The sequence below is a fragment of the Nicotiana sylvestris genome, chromosome 1, assembly GCF_000393655.2.
Source record: "Nicotiana sylvestris chromosome 1, ASM39365v2, whole genome shotgun sequence".
NCBI lineage: Eukaryota > Viridiplantae > Streptophyta > Magnoliopsida > Solanales > Solanaceae > Nicotiana > Nicotiana sylvestris.
In genome coordinates, this window is record NC_091057.1 from 153,704,937 (window position 1) to 153,718,373 (window position 13,437).

Below are 13,437 nucleotides of genomic sequence, written 5' to 3' on the forward strand. Positions count from 1 at the left end.
AAGATGAAAGTGTATTTACCGATTTAACATAACCCTTGTTGGTGTGTGTCGTTAATTCTTATATTTACCATTTGTTTTGAATTAAAATACCAGATATTTCACTTGTGTCTCTAATTCATTTTTTTTTTTTTTTTGCAATCTTAAATTTTACTAAATTTCGGAGAATCGCCAACATTTAGTAGATCACTTATTCACTTAAGGTAGCTTGCTCACTGGAAAATCAATTTATTATCAAACTTATAGTCGTTTTGGCCAAGCTTATTTTTGACAAAAAGTGCTTTTTTGGCTAAAAATATTTTTAGCCAAAAATTGAGGTGTTTGACCAAGCTTTTAGAAGGAAAAAAAGTGCTTTTGAGGAGAAACAAAAACAGTTTTGGAGAAGCAGAAAAAAGTAGCTTCTCTCCAAAAACACTTTTTTGAGAAGCACTTTTGAGAAAAATACACTTAGGAGTAATTTTTTAAAACTTGGACAAACACTAATTCCTGCTCAGAAGTGCTTTTTAAACTAATTAGCCAAACACAAACTGCTTCTCACCAAAAGCACTTTTGAGAAGAACACTTTTAAAAAAAAAATACTTTTCAAAATAAGCTGATATTTACAGCTTGGCCAAAAGGGCTATTATAGTTCCTCCCTTCTAAATAAAGTTTCCGTTGTATCTATCTATAAAATCATTAATAGTATTTATTTAAGGACCAAAATTAGAGAGTAGAGTATAAAAGCAATTTAAGAGTTTAAATTCACAATGAGTGCCCAAAAGAAATATTGACCGCGCCTCCCTCCCCACTCCACCCCCTCTCTTCTCAGACGACCCTATTTCACCAAACCTTCCATTTCTTTTTTCAAGACAAGATAAAAACAGCTTTCACAAGTTTTGTAAAATAACGGTCATATTGCTGACCCGCAACTGACACACTCTCACAACGGCTATTTTTACCTTTCAAAATTTCTAATCCCATTACTGTACAATAGTAATCCTTTCTTGCGATTTGTACACAACCTCTCAAATATATTTTGAGAACGTTTATGTTAGAATTTTGGCGGATTGTTCATTTACTGCTTATTTGCATACTCGTCTAATTGTTTATAGGGAGGGCTATATGCTAAACTTAGGTGATGCACCTAGTTTACAATTAAATCTTCCTTGAATATATAGGGAATTGCATCAAGAATTAATCAAAGAATGTAGTTAAGTCTAAATTGTCAAATTGAATGGGAATTTTAGAGCCTCAACTTAACTAAAGAATTAATTCCTTTAATAATTCACCTAACTGTTATTTGTTGTGCTAAGTCTATTTGCTATGCAAACACTTAGGAATATTACACCTAATCAAAATGCCTACTTGTTGTATTTGCGTGTATAATGTTTAGTTGCTGCAGATATTATTCAAATTTCAAACCAACAAAAAAGAAATGCCGACTTGAGTGTACTATATATGTTTAGTTGCTGCACATATTATTTAGGGGATTAAAAAGACTTGTTTGCTTACTTGCATTTTCATATATACTTAACTAATAAAGTATCTCAATCAAATCCTTCACTTTAAACACTTGTACAAGCCTTAATTAAAAAAATTATATGTCCATAAGGGAAACGGGTTTACGCAAATCACAGGTGACTCACACAACAATAACAACCCAATATAATCTCACAAGTAGAGTTTGAGGAAGGTAGTGTGTACACAGACCTTACCCTCACCTTGAAGTAGAGAGACTACATCCGATAAACTCTCGGTTCAGATGTGCCTCACATGTTTTCCATTATTCACTTGAATATGTAGTAACTTGTTAGGTGACTGCTTCTTAAATATTGAAATCATAAATATGTTGCATTTTTACTTAATAATAGGGTGCAACACGTAGAATTTAAAAGTTTCTTTTAATAAATCTTAAGTGGAGAACTTCTTTTTAATAATGAAGAAGTTGAGAAATGTCACAAAAATTATTAAAAAAATACTCAAAAATATTACTTAGTAATTTAAAATTAGCACAAAAGATAAATTTTCAAATTCGTAATCTCTACGAGTTGCATGACCAAAATAATAAAAATACAAAAGCTTATTAGAGTAATAGAGCCTATTATAACCCCCAAGAATTAAATATAGAATGGAGAGAATAAATTAAACAAAGCCTCAATATATAAATATTGAGGTTTTGTTTAATAGAAAAACCTTAATAAAAACCCTTAATATTGTTTAATAAAATACCTTAAATGACTTAAGATAATCGAAAGTATATTTTTCAAAATTATAGCATTTCAATTCAACATTACTAATGTTAAATTTAACTCTTTGGTACTCTGAACCGCACCATTATCTTTTTGGGGGAACTGGAGTAGATGAGTTATTCTAATTTGGATGATTGTGGTTAAAAAAATAAACTTTGTGAAATTAAATAGACTATTGAAATTGAAAATAAAAGCACAAAACCGCGGACCAAATCTGTTTTACTCCAACTATGAGTTGTAAATTTCAAATTATCGAAAAAAGTAGGGGCAATAAAGCAAGTTAATGGGAGCACCTGGTGGCTGGTGTGACAGTATCAGTGACAGGGATAGAGCGCAGTTCCTCTTAATTCTTCAAAAATCAAAAAATGAAATAAAGCGGGAACCATCCTTACATCTCTCTCTCCCTCTGAAAAAATTCTACTTTCTCTACGCTTTCTACATTATCTGCACCAGATTACAATCCGCTGCAATTCTGCAAATCTCCTCGGCTCCTTCTTTTGGTGTTTCTTCTCTTCTCTGCAACACAACAGAGCCATGGCGAGAACAAAACACCTAGCCCTACGCAAACAAAGTCGCCCACCAAGTCGCCCCACAGCCACACGTTCTGGTTAGTGAAATTACTTAACATCACGTCTCCCTGAATTCTTAATCGGTTAGTGCGGATATATATTTTTTGACAGTAGGTTCAGATTTAGTTAAATATATATATATATATATATATATATATATATATATATATATATATATATATATATATATATATATTTGTCAACTATATAAATTCAACTATATATACAGCTATAATGTGAGCGTCTGTTGCCTTTTATGTCTGTGAATGTCTACATAAGCATATATAGTTCGTTTTAGTTTTCGAGATTAACTTTTGTTGAGTTAATAGTTTTTTTAACCCTAATTTTGGTGATGTTATGCTTGAAATTTCAGCTGCAGCTGCAGCTTCATCTTCAGCGCCTCAATCGGTATGCTAATAACTCTGATTTCTGTGTGGTGTCGCAAATTTGAAATTATTATGGTTATTTATTTGCTTTTTGTTTGGGTTGAATCAGACGCCTACAAGAACAAGTCAGAGGACTGCACCTTCAAGTGAGTGTATATACTTGTAAAATTAATGTGCATTTCTTTACTTCTAAATGATGTTACTAAATGATGGGAGAATATTTGTTTGTTTTCAGCTCCGGGGCGGACACAAAAGAAGAAGACTCGTTACAGGCCAGGGACAGTAGCGCTTCGAGAAATTAGGCGCTTTCAGAAGACATGGAATCTTCTCATTCCAGCTGCTCCTTTCATCAGACTTGTAAGTTTTCATTGCTGTCTCTAAGCGCCACTGTCCACATGATTATTTGAGCTTATCAGCCACATGATTAGATGAAATAAGGGAAACTCCAAATCAATCATAGTTCGATTTTGTGCTTCGTTACTGTGTGATTTGGCTAACATGGGAGAATGAAGCTTAAAGCCAAAGCTGAATAATTGTGGTCTTCTTATTTGATATAGATAACAATGAGAGGGCTATCAGAGCTATGCCTTAATTGAGTGGACAATAGGTGAATTTCTGCACTAGCGAAGAAGCGACTGTTAAGAGTTTCACGGGACATTAGTTAATTTATGAGTATCAGTGAGTGAGACTAAATTGAAAATAATATAAAATAAAATACTGAAGGGAAAAAAAAAATACTACAGAACGGAGAGAGTAAGTCCTTTGAAAGAGGGAAAACAATCTGCATCGATAGCAAGCCGAAATTGACATGCTACTCCATAACTCATTTTCTCATTTTCCTTTGGACTGCATTAAGATGCACATTCACCTATTTTCTAGGATTTGCTTTCAAAATTGAGAATTTTGCTGATGTTAACAAGCAGAAGGAAAACGAATTTATTCTTTTCTTTGAGTTTATCGTTTCTCTCTATTTTGTTTAAGGTCAGGGTTAGCTGGGCTCAATTTCCATATCAATTTAACCAGTATTGGTATTATGCACTATAGTCCAAAGGAAGGTTATTTGTTGTAACGCACAAGTTCTCCCTTTCTATTTTGATTTCGGTTTGGGATTGGAGAGGCAGACCATTTATGATTAGCCTGACTTACAAAAGCGAAAACCAGTTATCCCTATTCAATTAGAGGGGAGTTGCTTATGTAAGAGATTTTCTGACTTCAGATTTTAAGAAGGTCTTCTGCGCTCTACATTTCAAGGAGCCCCTTGGACTCAGTTCATGGTTCTGGCAGAAAATGTGGACTAAGGAGTGCATGCTAAAAATCTACATTCTGATCATCTATTGCTGACTTTCTTCTGGATGTAAATGTGTTGTAGAACTGTTATCTTGATACCCTTGATGATAAATGGTTTAACTTATCCAAATAGTTACACATTTAAATCTTTGCATTTATTAATTTTTCACCAAAGCTAATTGTTTTTTTCCCCTCTTTCTTGTCTGGGGCAGGTTAAAGAAATAAGTTACTTTTTTGCACCAGAGGTAACTCGCTGGCAAGCTGAGGCTTTAATAGCTCTTCAGGAGGTACTACAACTTCTAAGAATAATAAATGGATCTGTTAGCTGCTATTTGGATCATTGCATTTAAGTTATTTGTAAGAACCATGTATCCATGAAGAGGACAGGAAAAGAGATTCATGAATATACTCGCCCTCATAAATCATCTAGTAGTTTTATATCAACAACATATTTAGTTTGGAATAGTCTCTGCTCCATATACCAATTAAAAATATTTTAATGCATTTTATAAAAATTCTACTCTTAATTCAGAATGTGCTTAATAATCTCCTTTAAAAGAATTCTTCAAGTTCTAGAAAGTTACAACATCAGTTCCTCAACAAAATAATGCATGTGCAATTGTGTGGTCAGGTAGTGACTGAGTTATGAGAAGGGCCAATCCATTATCAAAGTGATATTCTTCTTTTTGTTAGCACTTTAGCGTACAGCAATTGGTAGGCAACCAAAGATGGCAAGGCCTACTAGTTAGCTAAGGAGGTTGGAGTTTCTGGAATATTATTGTACTTAGAGATTTCTAGCACATACTTTTGCGCCATGAAGGTTTTTCTACTTTGATTATGGTTGTGTATTTTCCCTTTATGAATCCTGCTCAACTAAGTCACTTTTTCTTGACAAACTGCAAAATACTATTAAGGTGTATTAATCAGGCAAGTTGAAAATAAACACTATATATCTGTTGGGTTTAGCTTAGCTAAGCTAATGTCCTGAATGGTACAATCCACAAATAAAGTTGCTACTTGACTTATTTGACTTCTTATGTGAAAATGTTCTCTACTCGAGAGGGCATATATTAGTTCTAAGTCTCATTGATTTCTATTAGCTTTTGTTTTGTTGTCATGAATTTCGGTAGTTATATATGCATCAATATACGACTGATCTTGCAGTGACAACATGGTACCTTCTCCTTCCATGAAGCTAGTCAAGTATGACACAGGGTGTCGCTAGTGTGGAATACCTTATTTTCTAAGTTTCCCAGCAAAGAATGAGGCATTGGGGAGAGAAAGGGCTTTCTTAGTGGTTATGCCCTTTGGCTTCCTTTAATATGCCCTTGAATTCTTTCTGCTATAACCAAAAGTCCTATGTGCTCTATCCCTTTCTGACTGCATGTATCTATAAGTGTAATTGCTATTAATGCATGGATGTAATTTCTCCATTTTAGACAATGACATTCTGATGTCCAGTAGAAACGGGTGGACTAAAAGGATTTTGCGTGCTGTGATTATTAATGAAAGCAGTTAGAATTGGACATCAACATAGTAAGTCCTTTAAGGCGGTAGGGCACTGTGTATAACATGTGAGAAAAAGGACACAGCCGTCGCTTGTTGTGGTAGCCTAAGCATCTGTCTTAGCACATCTCTCTGCTAGCATACACTTGGGCTTTCCTATGAGATTTTGTTTGAATCTGAAGAGCATCAATGATCTTATGACTTCAAGTACTTTATAGGACCCTAGCAATGTTTCTGAAATCCATTGTCCTCTCCTCTCAAAAGCAGTGGTCGAAAAACAGAGAGATATCATAGAGGAACAGTCAGCAGCAGAAACATGAAGTGTCTATTCAATGTCTAAATTTGTATATTTAGTGTTGATATGAACTATTATTCATCTTGCAAGCTGTAGCCATCTGGTGTAAAGTTTAGTGTGAAAGAATCTATCCCATTCTTCACGCAACTCCCCTCAAGTCGGAGCATTGCAATCATGTTCAAACACTGCCTATTCTGTCAGGCAATTTATCTTTACTTGCGTGGACAGTGTAGTAATAGTCGTATGATCCTTGGAAAGCATACCTTTCTGTGGATTTTTTCATTATTTAATCATCATTAAAATTGCCAAATGTAGATGTGTGTACAAAGTAAGAAAGTCTATGAATGCATAGATTCTTATCCAGTCAACATTATGCTTTTCAGCCTTCGCTTGTAAAAGTACCTTTTTATGCTAAAATATAGTTTTTTTGCTTCCTGTAATATATGTCAAAATGAATACTCTTTCTTAAACACTATCAGTCAGAGTGATATAGTTTTCTTTGATGGTTATTCTGCAGGCTGCAGAAGATTTTTTAGTTCATCTGTTTGATGATTCAATGCTATGTGCTATTCATGCGAAGCGTGTTACACTTAGTAAGTTTTTCTGTTTCACCTCTTCCTTTTTTTTTTTTGTTTTTTTTTATAGTGATATTTTTCCTTCTCTCCTTGACCTTCCTCTACACCCCCTACTCATTTCCTTGTCGCTCTGGGGAATGGGCTGGCTAGGGCTGGTGCATCCAAAAACCTGTGTTTTAGGTTTCATAGACCTTGTCAAACTCCTGGTCAGCAAATTTTGTTACTCTGTTATAGATTTCATCGGCCAAGTTAGCTGCTTCACCTGTATTATTGACATCCTCCCTCAGGGAAGAGGAGGAAAATAATCAATAAACGACATACAAATCGATCAATGTTCTAATATGCTTTGTCTATTTCTTGTTAGTTTTGGTTTCATAATAGAGATTGTAACAAACCATCAATGTGCATATTTTTTGTGTCCTAATTTTGTTCAGTCCAGTTCACATTGCTAAAAACGCAAAGTGAAATGAGGCTATCTCTTCTATTGCTTCTTTCTATTCCATAGGGATTCTTCCATCAGATCAGGTACACCCTATTTGGATACCGGAAAAGTCTGGGGTGTTTACTGCAGTGAAAAGATACTCCAATGATCTTTTAAATTAGTACTGGAAACAGAGGGGAGCAGTATGGCCTTAGGGGTTGTTTGGTTACAAGGATAAGGGATAAGATCTTTCAAACTGCCTACAGTATCAGGTACATCCTATTTGGATACCGGAAAAATCGGGGGTGTTTACTGCAGTGAAAAGAACTCCAATGATCTTTTAAATTAGTACTGGAAACAGAGGTGAGCAGTATGGCCTTAGGGGTTGTTTGGTTACAAGGATAAGGGATAAGATCTTTCAAACTGCCTGCAGTATCAGGTACGCCCTATTTGGATACCGGAAAAATCGGGGGTGTTTACTGCAGTGAAAAGATAGTCCAATGATCTTTTAAATTAGTACTGGAAACAGAGGTGAGCAGTATGGCCTTAGAGGTCGTTTGGTTTCAAGGATAAGGGAAAAGATCTTTTAAACTGCCTAGAGTATTGTTTGCTTGGTATTCGCTTGTTATATGATGTGCAATTTATATTTTTTCGTCTTTCTTGATGCTCAGTGAAAAAGGATTTTGAGCTGGCTCGACGACTTGGAGGAAAAGCACGACCTTGGTGAAGACCAGATTACCATCCTACCCCAACTAGATAATTGCACAGCTTCAGTTCAAAGAATCAGCCTCCACCTGGAGTCTACAAAGTTTAACCATTAGTACTTACAGATTGTTTCTATTTTAACCATTACCTCCTGTAATAGAATGGGTTATTTATGGTACATGATCTTCAACTTTCCATACTGTAGTATCAATTCTTACAACCACACTTTGACTTAGTTGGACGCTATGCCATGTGATTATAGTGGACGAGTTACCTATATGTCATGCAGAAAGTAGTCTATGTTTTAGGCTGCAGAGATACATCCTTTTGCCTTACCAGTTGTCTCGTCTCAATTCTCTTTCTTTCTTTTGTTCCTTGTTAGAAGGTAACTTGTGCTGAAGGAATGACAAGAACAAGGGAACAATTCAGGTCTTTACAGGGGATCCATTTTCGTTGTTGTCGCCTTTGTTGAATTGGATATTGATGAAGATGGCATTTGAAAGTGGGTGGGTGTTTTGCATTTTTATACTAAAACTGTGTTTCTTGCAAATTTACACCCTTCACGACTCGTTTAGGAATGACCTTGGAGCATCATATTGGAATTATAACCAGTTTTTGTATTTGGCGCAAGTATAGTTGGGGGTGCTTTCTGGCATATGTTCTTTTTGTAGCTATCAGGAATTGGGTGTGCGTTGGTCCTCACAATCAAGTTCTTCTCAAGACTCATAATAATTAACGAAGATCTCGTTTGCTCAGGGAGGACTTGATTTAATCTGGCACTCCTCATTTTGGAAATAAAAGAGGCCTGATTACGCTGTGCCTTAAACACAATGGGATAAACCTGACAAAAACTTCAATTCTCCTTCGCTTATTAAGTGAAAAATAGTCGTGGGTCTTAAATAAGCGACATGACTGATTCTACGAAGCTTTATTTTTCTAGTAGTCGGCCCCGTAATGCTTCCCTTCATTTGCTTGCCTCCTTTCAGCTTAGAATGCCTAATGTAGAGACAATGACGTAACAGTTGTCAGGAGATAAAATTGGCGGAAAGATTATGTAAAACCTCATTATCCTTTCAATTTAATAATCCATTGGCAAGAGTTTGTGCGCCATATAAATAAAAACTATGAAAGAGCCTTGTCTAAAAATGTAATAAAAGAAGGAATGACAACTGCAAGTCAAAGGGAACGTGTAGTTTGTTTAGTTAGGACCAGCCGTTGTTTCATGATAACAAATGCAGACAAATCTGTCGAACCATTCAGGACAACTATAAAAAAACAGAAGCTGTCCTAACTTATTTCACAACAAACTCTCTGTTATTCCTCTTTTCTTGATCCTCATTATTCTTATCTTTTATTTCTCAACTTTTGTACCTAAATGGATCAAAATCTCCATCATCAGCCCAAGCTCATGCACCACCGCTGTTGCAGCCATGAAGGTACAACCCTTTGCCGAGGTTCAGTTTCTTTCTTTGTTCATGTTATAAGGGGACTTTACCTTTTTTTTCATTTTTACTATTTAATTTTTTTGTTTTTGTTTTGGAAACAGAGGTTAATAGTATGGAGTGGGAGTTCATCAGCATGAGCAAGCAAGAAGAAGATCTTATTTACAGAATGCATAAGCTTGTTGGAGACAGGTAAAGGTTGATAACTAGATTTGCAAAGCTTTTACCAGTAGTTTCATATATCTCATTAAACTTGGAAAACACTGTCATAAGCAGGTGCAGATGTAGTATTTGGTTATATTAATAGGTGATGCTATACTAACTGAAACTTGTTGTTCTCGGCTTTGAACTATATATATGGTTGAGCAATTTTTAAAATAAATCTACACTAAGTTCGCACTCAGACACAAGACCGTACTGGATATAATCAGGAGCAAACGTAGCGCATGATACTTTGCTAGCTCCTGCTAAGTGGAATACGTAGGATTTTGCATAAAGGGTGTCATAATTTGAAGAAATGACAAAAGAATAAATCACCATAATAACAAACAATGTCATTTTCTACACGTATCCCAAATATTTCAATTTTTCTTATAAATATCTAGTGAAAAATTTCGACCAAGTGGTGTCCCGTGACACTGCATGATATATACGGTGCTGTACTCTTCTTAATGTTTTGAATTCTCGTGTGTGTTCATAAAAATAACTTTGGTTGTGAAGGTGGGGACTGATAGCAGGGAGAATACCAGGGAGAACAGCAGAAGAAATAGAAAGGTTTTGGATAATGAAACACAGTGATGGCTTTGCAAACAAGAGACGACAATTAAGAAAAGTATAGCTACTATATATATGATCTCTTCTAAAAGCTTTTGAAGAAAGCAGTTTCTCTTTTTCTCTTTTCCATTTTGTTTGGGGAATCCTGGGGACCCTACTCTCGGTTTTATTATTTCATTCTTCCTTTTTATTGTACTTCCACTCATGGATTTCTATTTTATGCCTTTCTAATATCTTTTGGTCGTGCTTCTAGTTTGGTTGTTATGTCCAGTATATGTAAACTAGCTATAGGTGGCAATACTATTATTGTGGGGGCTTAGCCAAATATGTATCCAGAATATTAACTAATCATGCAAAATATTATTATTATATCCACTAATATTTTAATTTGTGGCGGTAGGTGCAATTAACAAATGCTCTTTTTCAAAGAAAAATATCAAGGATCTATTGATAAGGTTTGTCTTGGTTTCCCATTCGATGTCTGATATTCGTTTTAGGATCCGGATTAATTCGAATTCACGCCTCCATATAAGATTAATTAAAGGAAAAAGTGCTCCATATTATGATTTTTTTTATCCCTATCTAATTAAGGTTCAATCAGCCAAATGTTGCACCCCAATCAATTAGTTGTAGAAATTTCAACGGGTATACCTTTAAAGGGGTTAATAATGTTTAACTTTTATCCATGTCTTTAAAAAGTTTAGCAAATGTAAACATTCACCAAGTTGTGGTTATTATATTGCAGAAGAAAGTGATAAAAAGCTGTTGCTTATTCGAAGGTTCAAGCTTTGATTACCTCAATTCCCTCTTCTATATATCTTGTATTTTTTTTATTTTATTAAGTCTAGTCTAAGCAAAAATGTTGGCACCTTTAGCAACAAATTAAGTATCAAGCTACCATTTAGCAAGAAAAGAAAGTATCAATCAATCATTTTGCAGAAGAGAAAAGTGTCCTTGAGCTTCAAAAGGGTCCTATTATTATCAAACTTAACGGGAAAAAAAAGGTTAGACGGAATTAACTTTCTCTTAGACATGCCTCAGCCCACGCGTTTAAACACCAACTTAATAGTAATTGACATTATAGTTTATTTCCATCATTCTGATGATTCATGCTTAATGTTACGCGGCGCCTTCCTGAGGTTCCTTCGAAGGGCGACGTAAGGCTAAGCAACTGATGTCAATGCAGTTACTATTTTCCAACTAAGGTTCCCTCCGTACGCTAGACGAGATTGTCAGTGCCGTACGGAAAAATCAATGTCAAGAGCAATTGAGAGAACATAAATGAGAATTGAGAATGAAAGAAAGCTTGATTGCATTAATAAAAGCTATTATACAAAAGCAACACGGTATCGAGGGGGAGAGATACTAGTACAGAGAATTGTTTGCTTGCTAGAAAGTTTGATTGCTTGATCCCCCCTAATAGTGCTTGAAAAAAAACCAAAGTTACAAGACTAGACCTAACTAAGCTAGAGGAACATAATGGAAGTACATAAAATAAAACAACTTTATATTTACAATAAAAAGGACTTAGTTTTCTCCAAGGTAGAAACAGGTCCGTTGTCAGCAACCTTGTCTTTGGCATCGCGGTCTGCGTGCGCGGCGCTGTTGGCATTTGCCTGCGGCTGGGCGCTGGCGAGGGATATCGGTGGGGAAACAGAGGTACATGCACGCTTGTCACTTGGCGCGGCCAAGTCCACGGGGCCGTCTGTGGCACTAGGGTTGGGAGGCTTGCTAGAACGCCACAGGGCGCGTCCAAGGGGTCATGGAGCATGTCTAGAAAACCGCCCATGACATTCTCCCCCACCTGAGTTGGCGACGTCCTCGGTGCCTTACTTGCAAGATAATTATCAATTAGGCTCTTGAAGGCTTTGAGGCTTGTTCCCCTCTCCCAAGTTTTCTCCTCTGCATTGCAGCCCTGCCATTTCACCAAGAACTCTTGCTGATCTTTCCTTGAGGCATGAATCACTCTATCATCAAGAATAGCTTCAACACGCCTTTTCCCCGTTGAATTAGGGCGTCGAATACTTGGTATTGGGAGTTGGCTCCGTGAAGGATCCTCTATGTCTTCCCAAAAAGGTTTCAGAAGACTGACATGGAAGACGGGATGGATTTTCCACCAGGCTAGGGTATCCACCCGGTATGCAACTTTCCCAATACGCCTTTCAATAGACAAGGGTCTAATGTATTTTTATAATAGGCGCGAGTCATGGACCCCTGCAAACAAGTATCGCTTTGGAATTTAGACCATCACTTTGTCTCCTACTTGGTATTCAACAAAGCGACGATTTTGATCAGCATGCCTCTTCATCCACTTTTGGGCTTTGACAAGATAGCTCAGCACTATCTCCAAATTTCGCTTCCATTCATTTGAGAAGCTAGCAGCTCGAGGAGATTTTGACATGTTTGGTGCATTCACGGTGTGTAGGAGTAGCGGTTGTTGTCCGGTAACAATTTCAAAAGCACTTTTGTTTGTACTAGAGCTCTTTTGTGAATTGAAACACAGTTGAGCAGCATCCAGAAGCTTCACCCAGTTCTTCTGCGATCCGGTTACAAAGTGGCGGAAATATTCCTCCAGCATGCCATTGAACCGCTCCGTCTGGCCATCAGATTGCGGATAAAAACTTGAGTTGTGACTCAGTTTTAACCCGAGGCACTTAAAGAGTTGGGTCCAAAAGTTGCTAGTGAAGCATGAGTCGCGATCACTAACAATGCCTTTAGGCAGACCCCAATATTTGACGACATGAGAGAAGAAGAGCCGAGCTGTATCCTTTGCTGAGATGTATTATGGGGCTGCAATAAAGGTAGCATACTTGGAAAACCAATCTACCACAACCAAGATAGTTGTGAGATCTCCGACCTTCGGCAATCCGGTGATGAAATCCAGGGAAACATTTTCCCAAGGTCTCTTTGGGACAGCTAGTGGTTCCAAGAGTCCCGCTTATGTTAAGCGGTCTGACTTGTCCTTCTGGCATACTAGAAAGGTCTTCACATACTGAGCGACGTCATCAGCCATTTGAGGACAATAATATCTACGGCAAAGTAATGCCATGGTGCGGTCTTCACTGGGATGGCCGACCCACAAAGTATCATGACATTCCGCCAGAAGAGTCTTTCGCAGATCTACTCCTTTAGGAACATAATGTTGGTTCCCTTTCACTTTCAAGAAATCATCTTCCATATAGAACTGGCGAGTCTTGCCCTATCCTACCAAATCGACCAAATACTGTGTAGCAGGATACTTGATGAGTAGAT

The 13,437-nt window shown here is 36.7% G+C and overlaps 2 protein-coding genes across 3 annotated transcripts; both read left to right on the top strand.

Annotated features, from left to right (window-relative positions):
• The first annotated feature begins 2,527 nt into the window (after positions 1-2,527).
• LOC104213792 (histone H3-like centromeric protein HTR12) lies at positions 2,528-8,301 on the top strand. The gene is made up of 7 exons (NM_001302567.1): positions 2,528-2,832; positions 3,168-3,202; positions 3,290-3,326; positions 3,416-3,537; positions 4,680-4,754; positions 6,786-6,861; positions 7,936-8,301. Exons 1-7 carry the CDS (start codon positions 2,760-2,762, stop codon positions 7,989-7,991), a joined length of 474 nt encoding a protein of 157 aa, NP_001289496.1. The 5' UTR covers positions 2,528-2,759; the 3' UTR covers positions 7,992-8,301.
• Positions 8,302-9,048: 747 nt separating this feature from the next.
• Positions 9,049-10,564, top strand: LOC104213791 (MYB-like transcription factor ETC3). Of its 2 annotated transcripts, none has more exons than XM_070160684.1 (3): positions 9,049-9,423; positions 9,516-9,603; positions 10,132-10,564. In XM_070160684.1, the coding sequence occupies exons 1-3, from the start codon at positions 9,345-9,347 to the stop codon at positions 10,247-10,249; spliced, it is 285 nt and encodes a 94-aa protein (XP_070016785.1). In that variant the 5' UTR covers positions 9,049-9,344; the 3' UTR covers positions 10,250-10,564. The 2 variants fall into 2 exon arrangements, with proteins under 2 accessions (XP_070016785.1, XP_009761639.1); XM_009763337.2 differs by having other exon boundaries at positions 9,071-9,405.
• Positions 10,565-13,437: the final 2,873 nt, after the last annotated feature.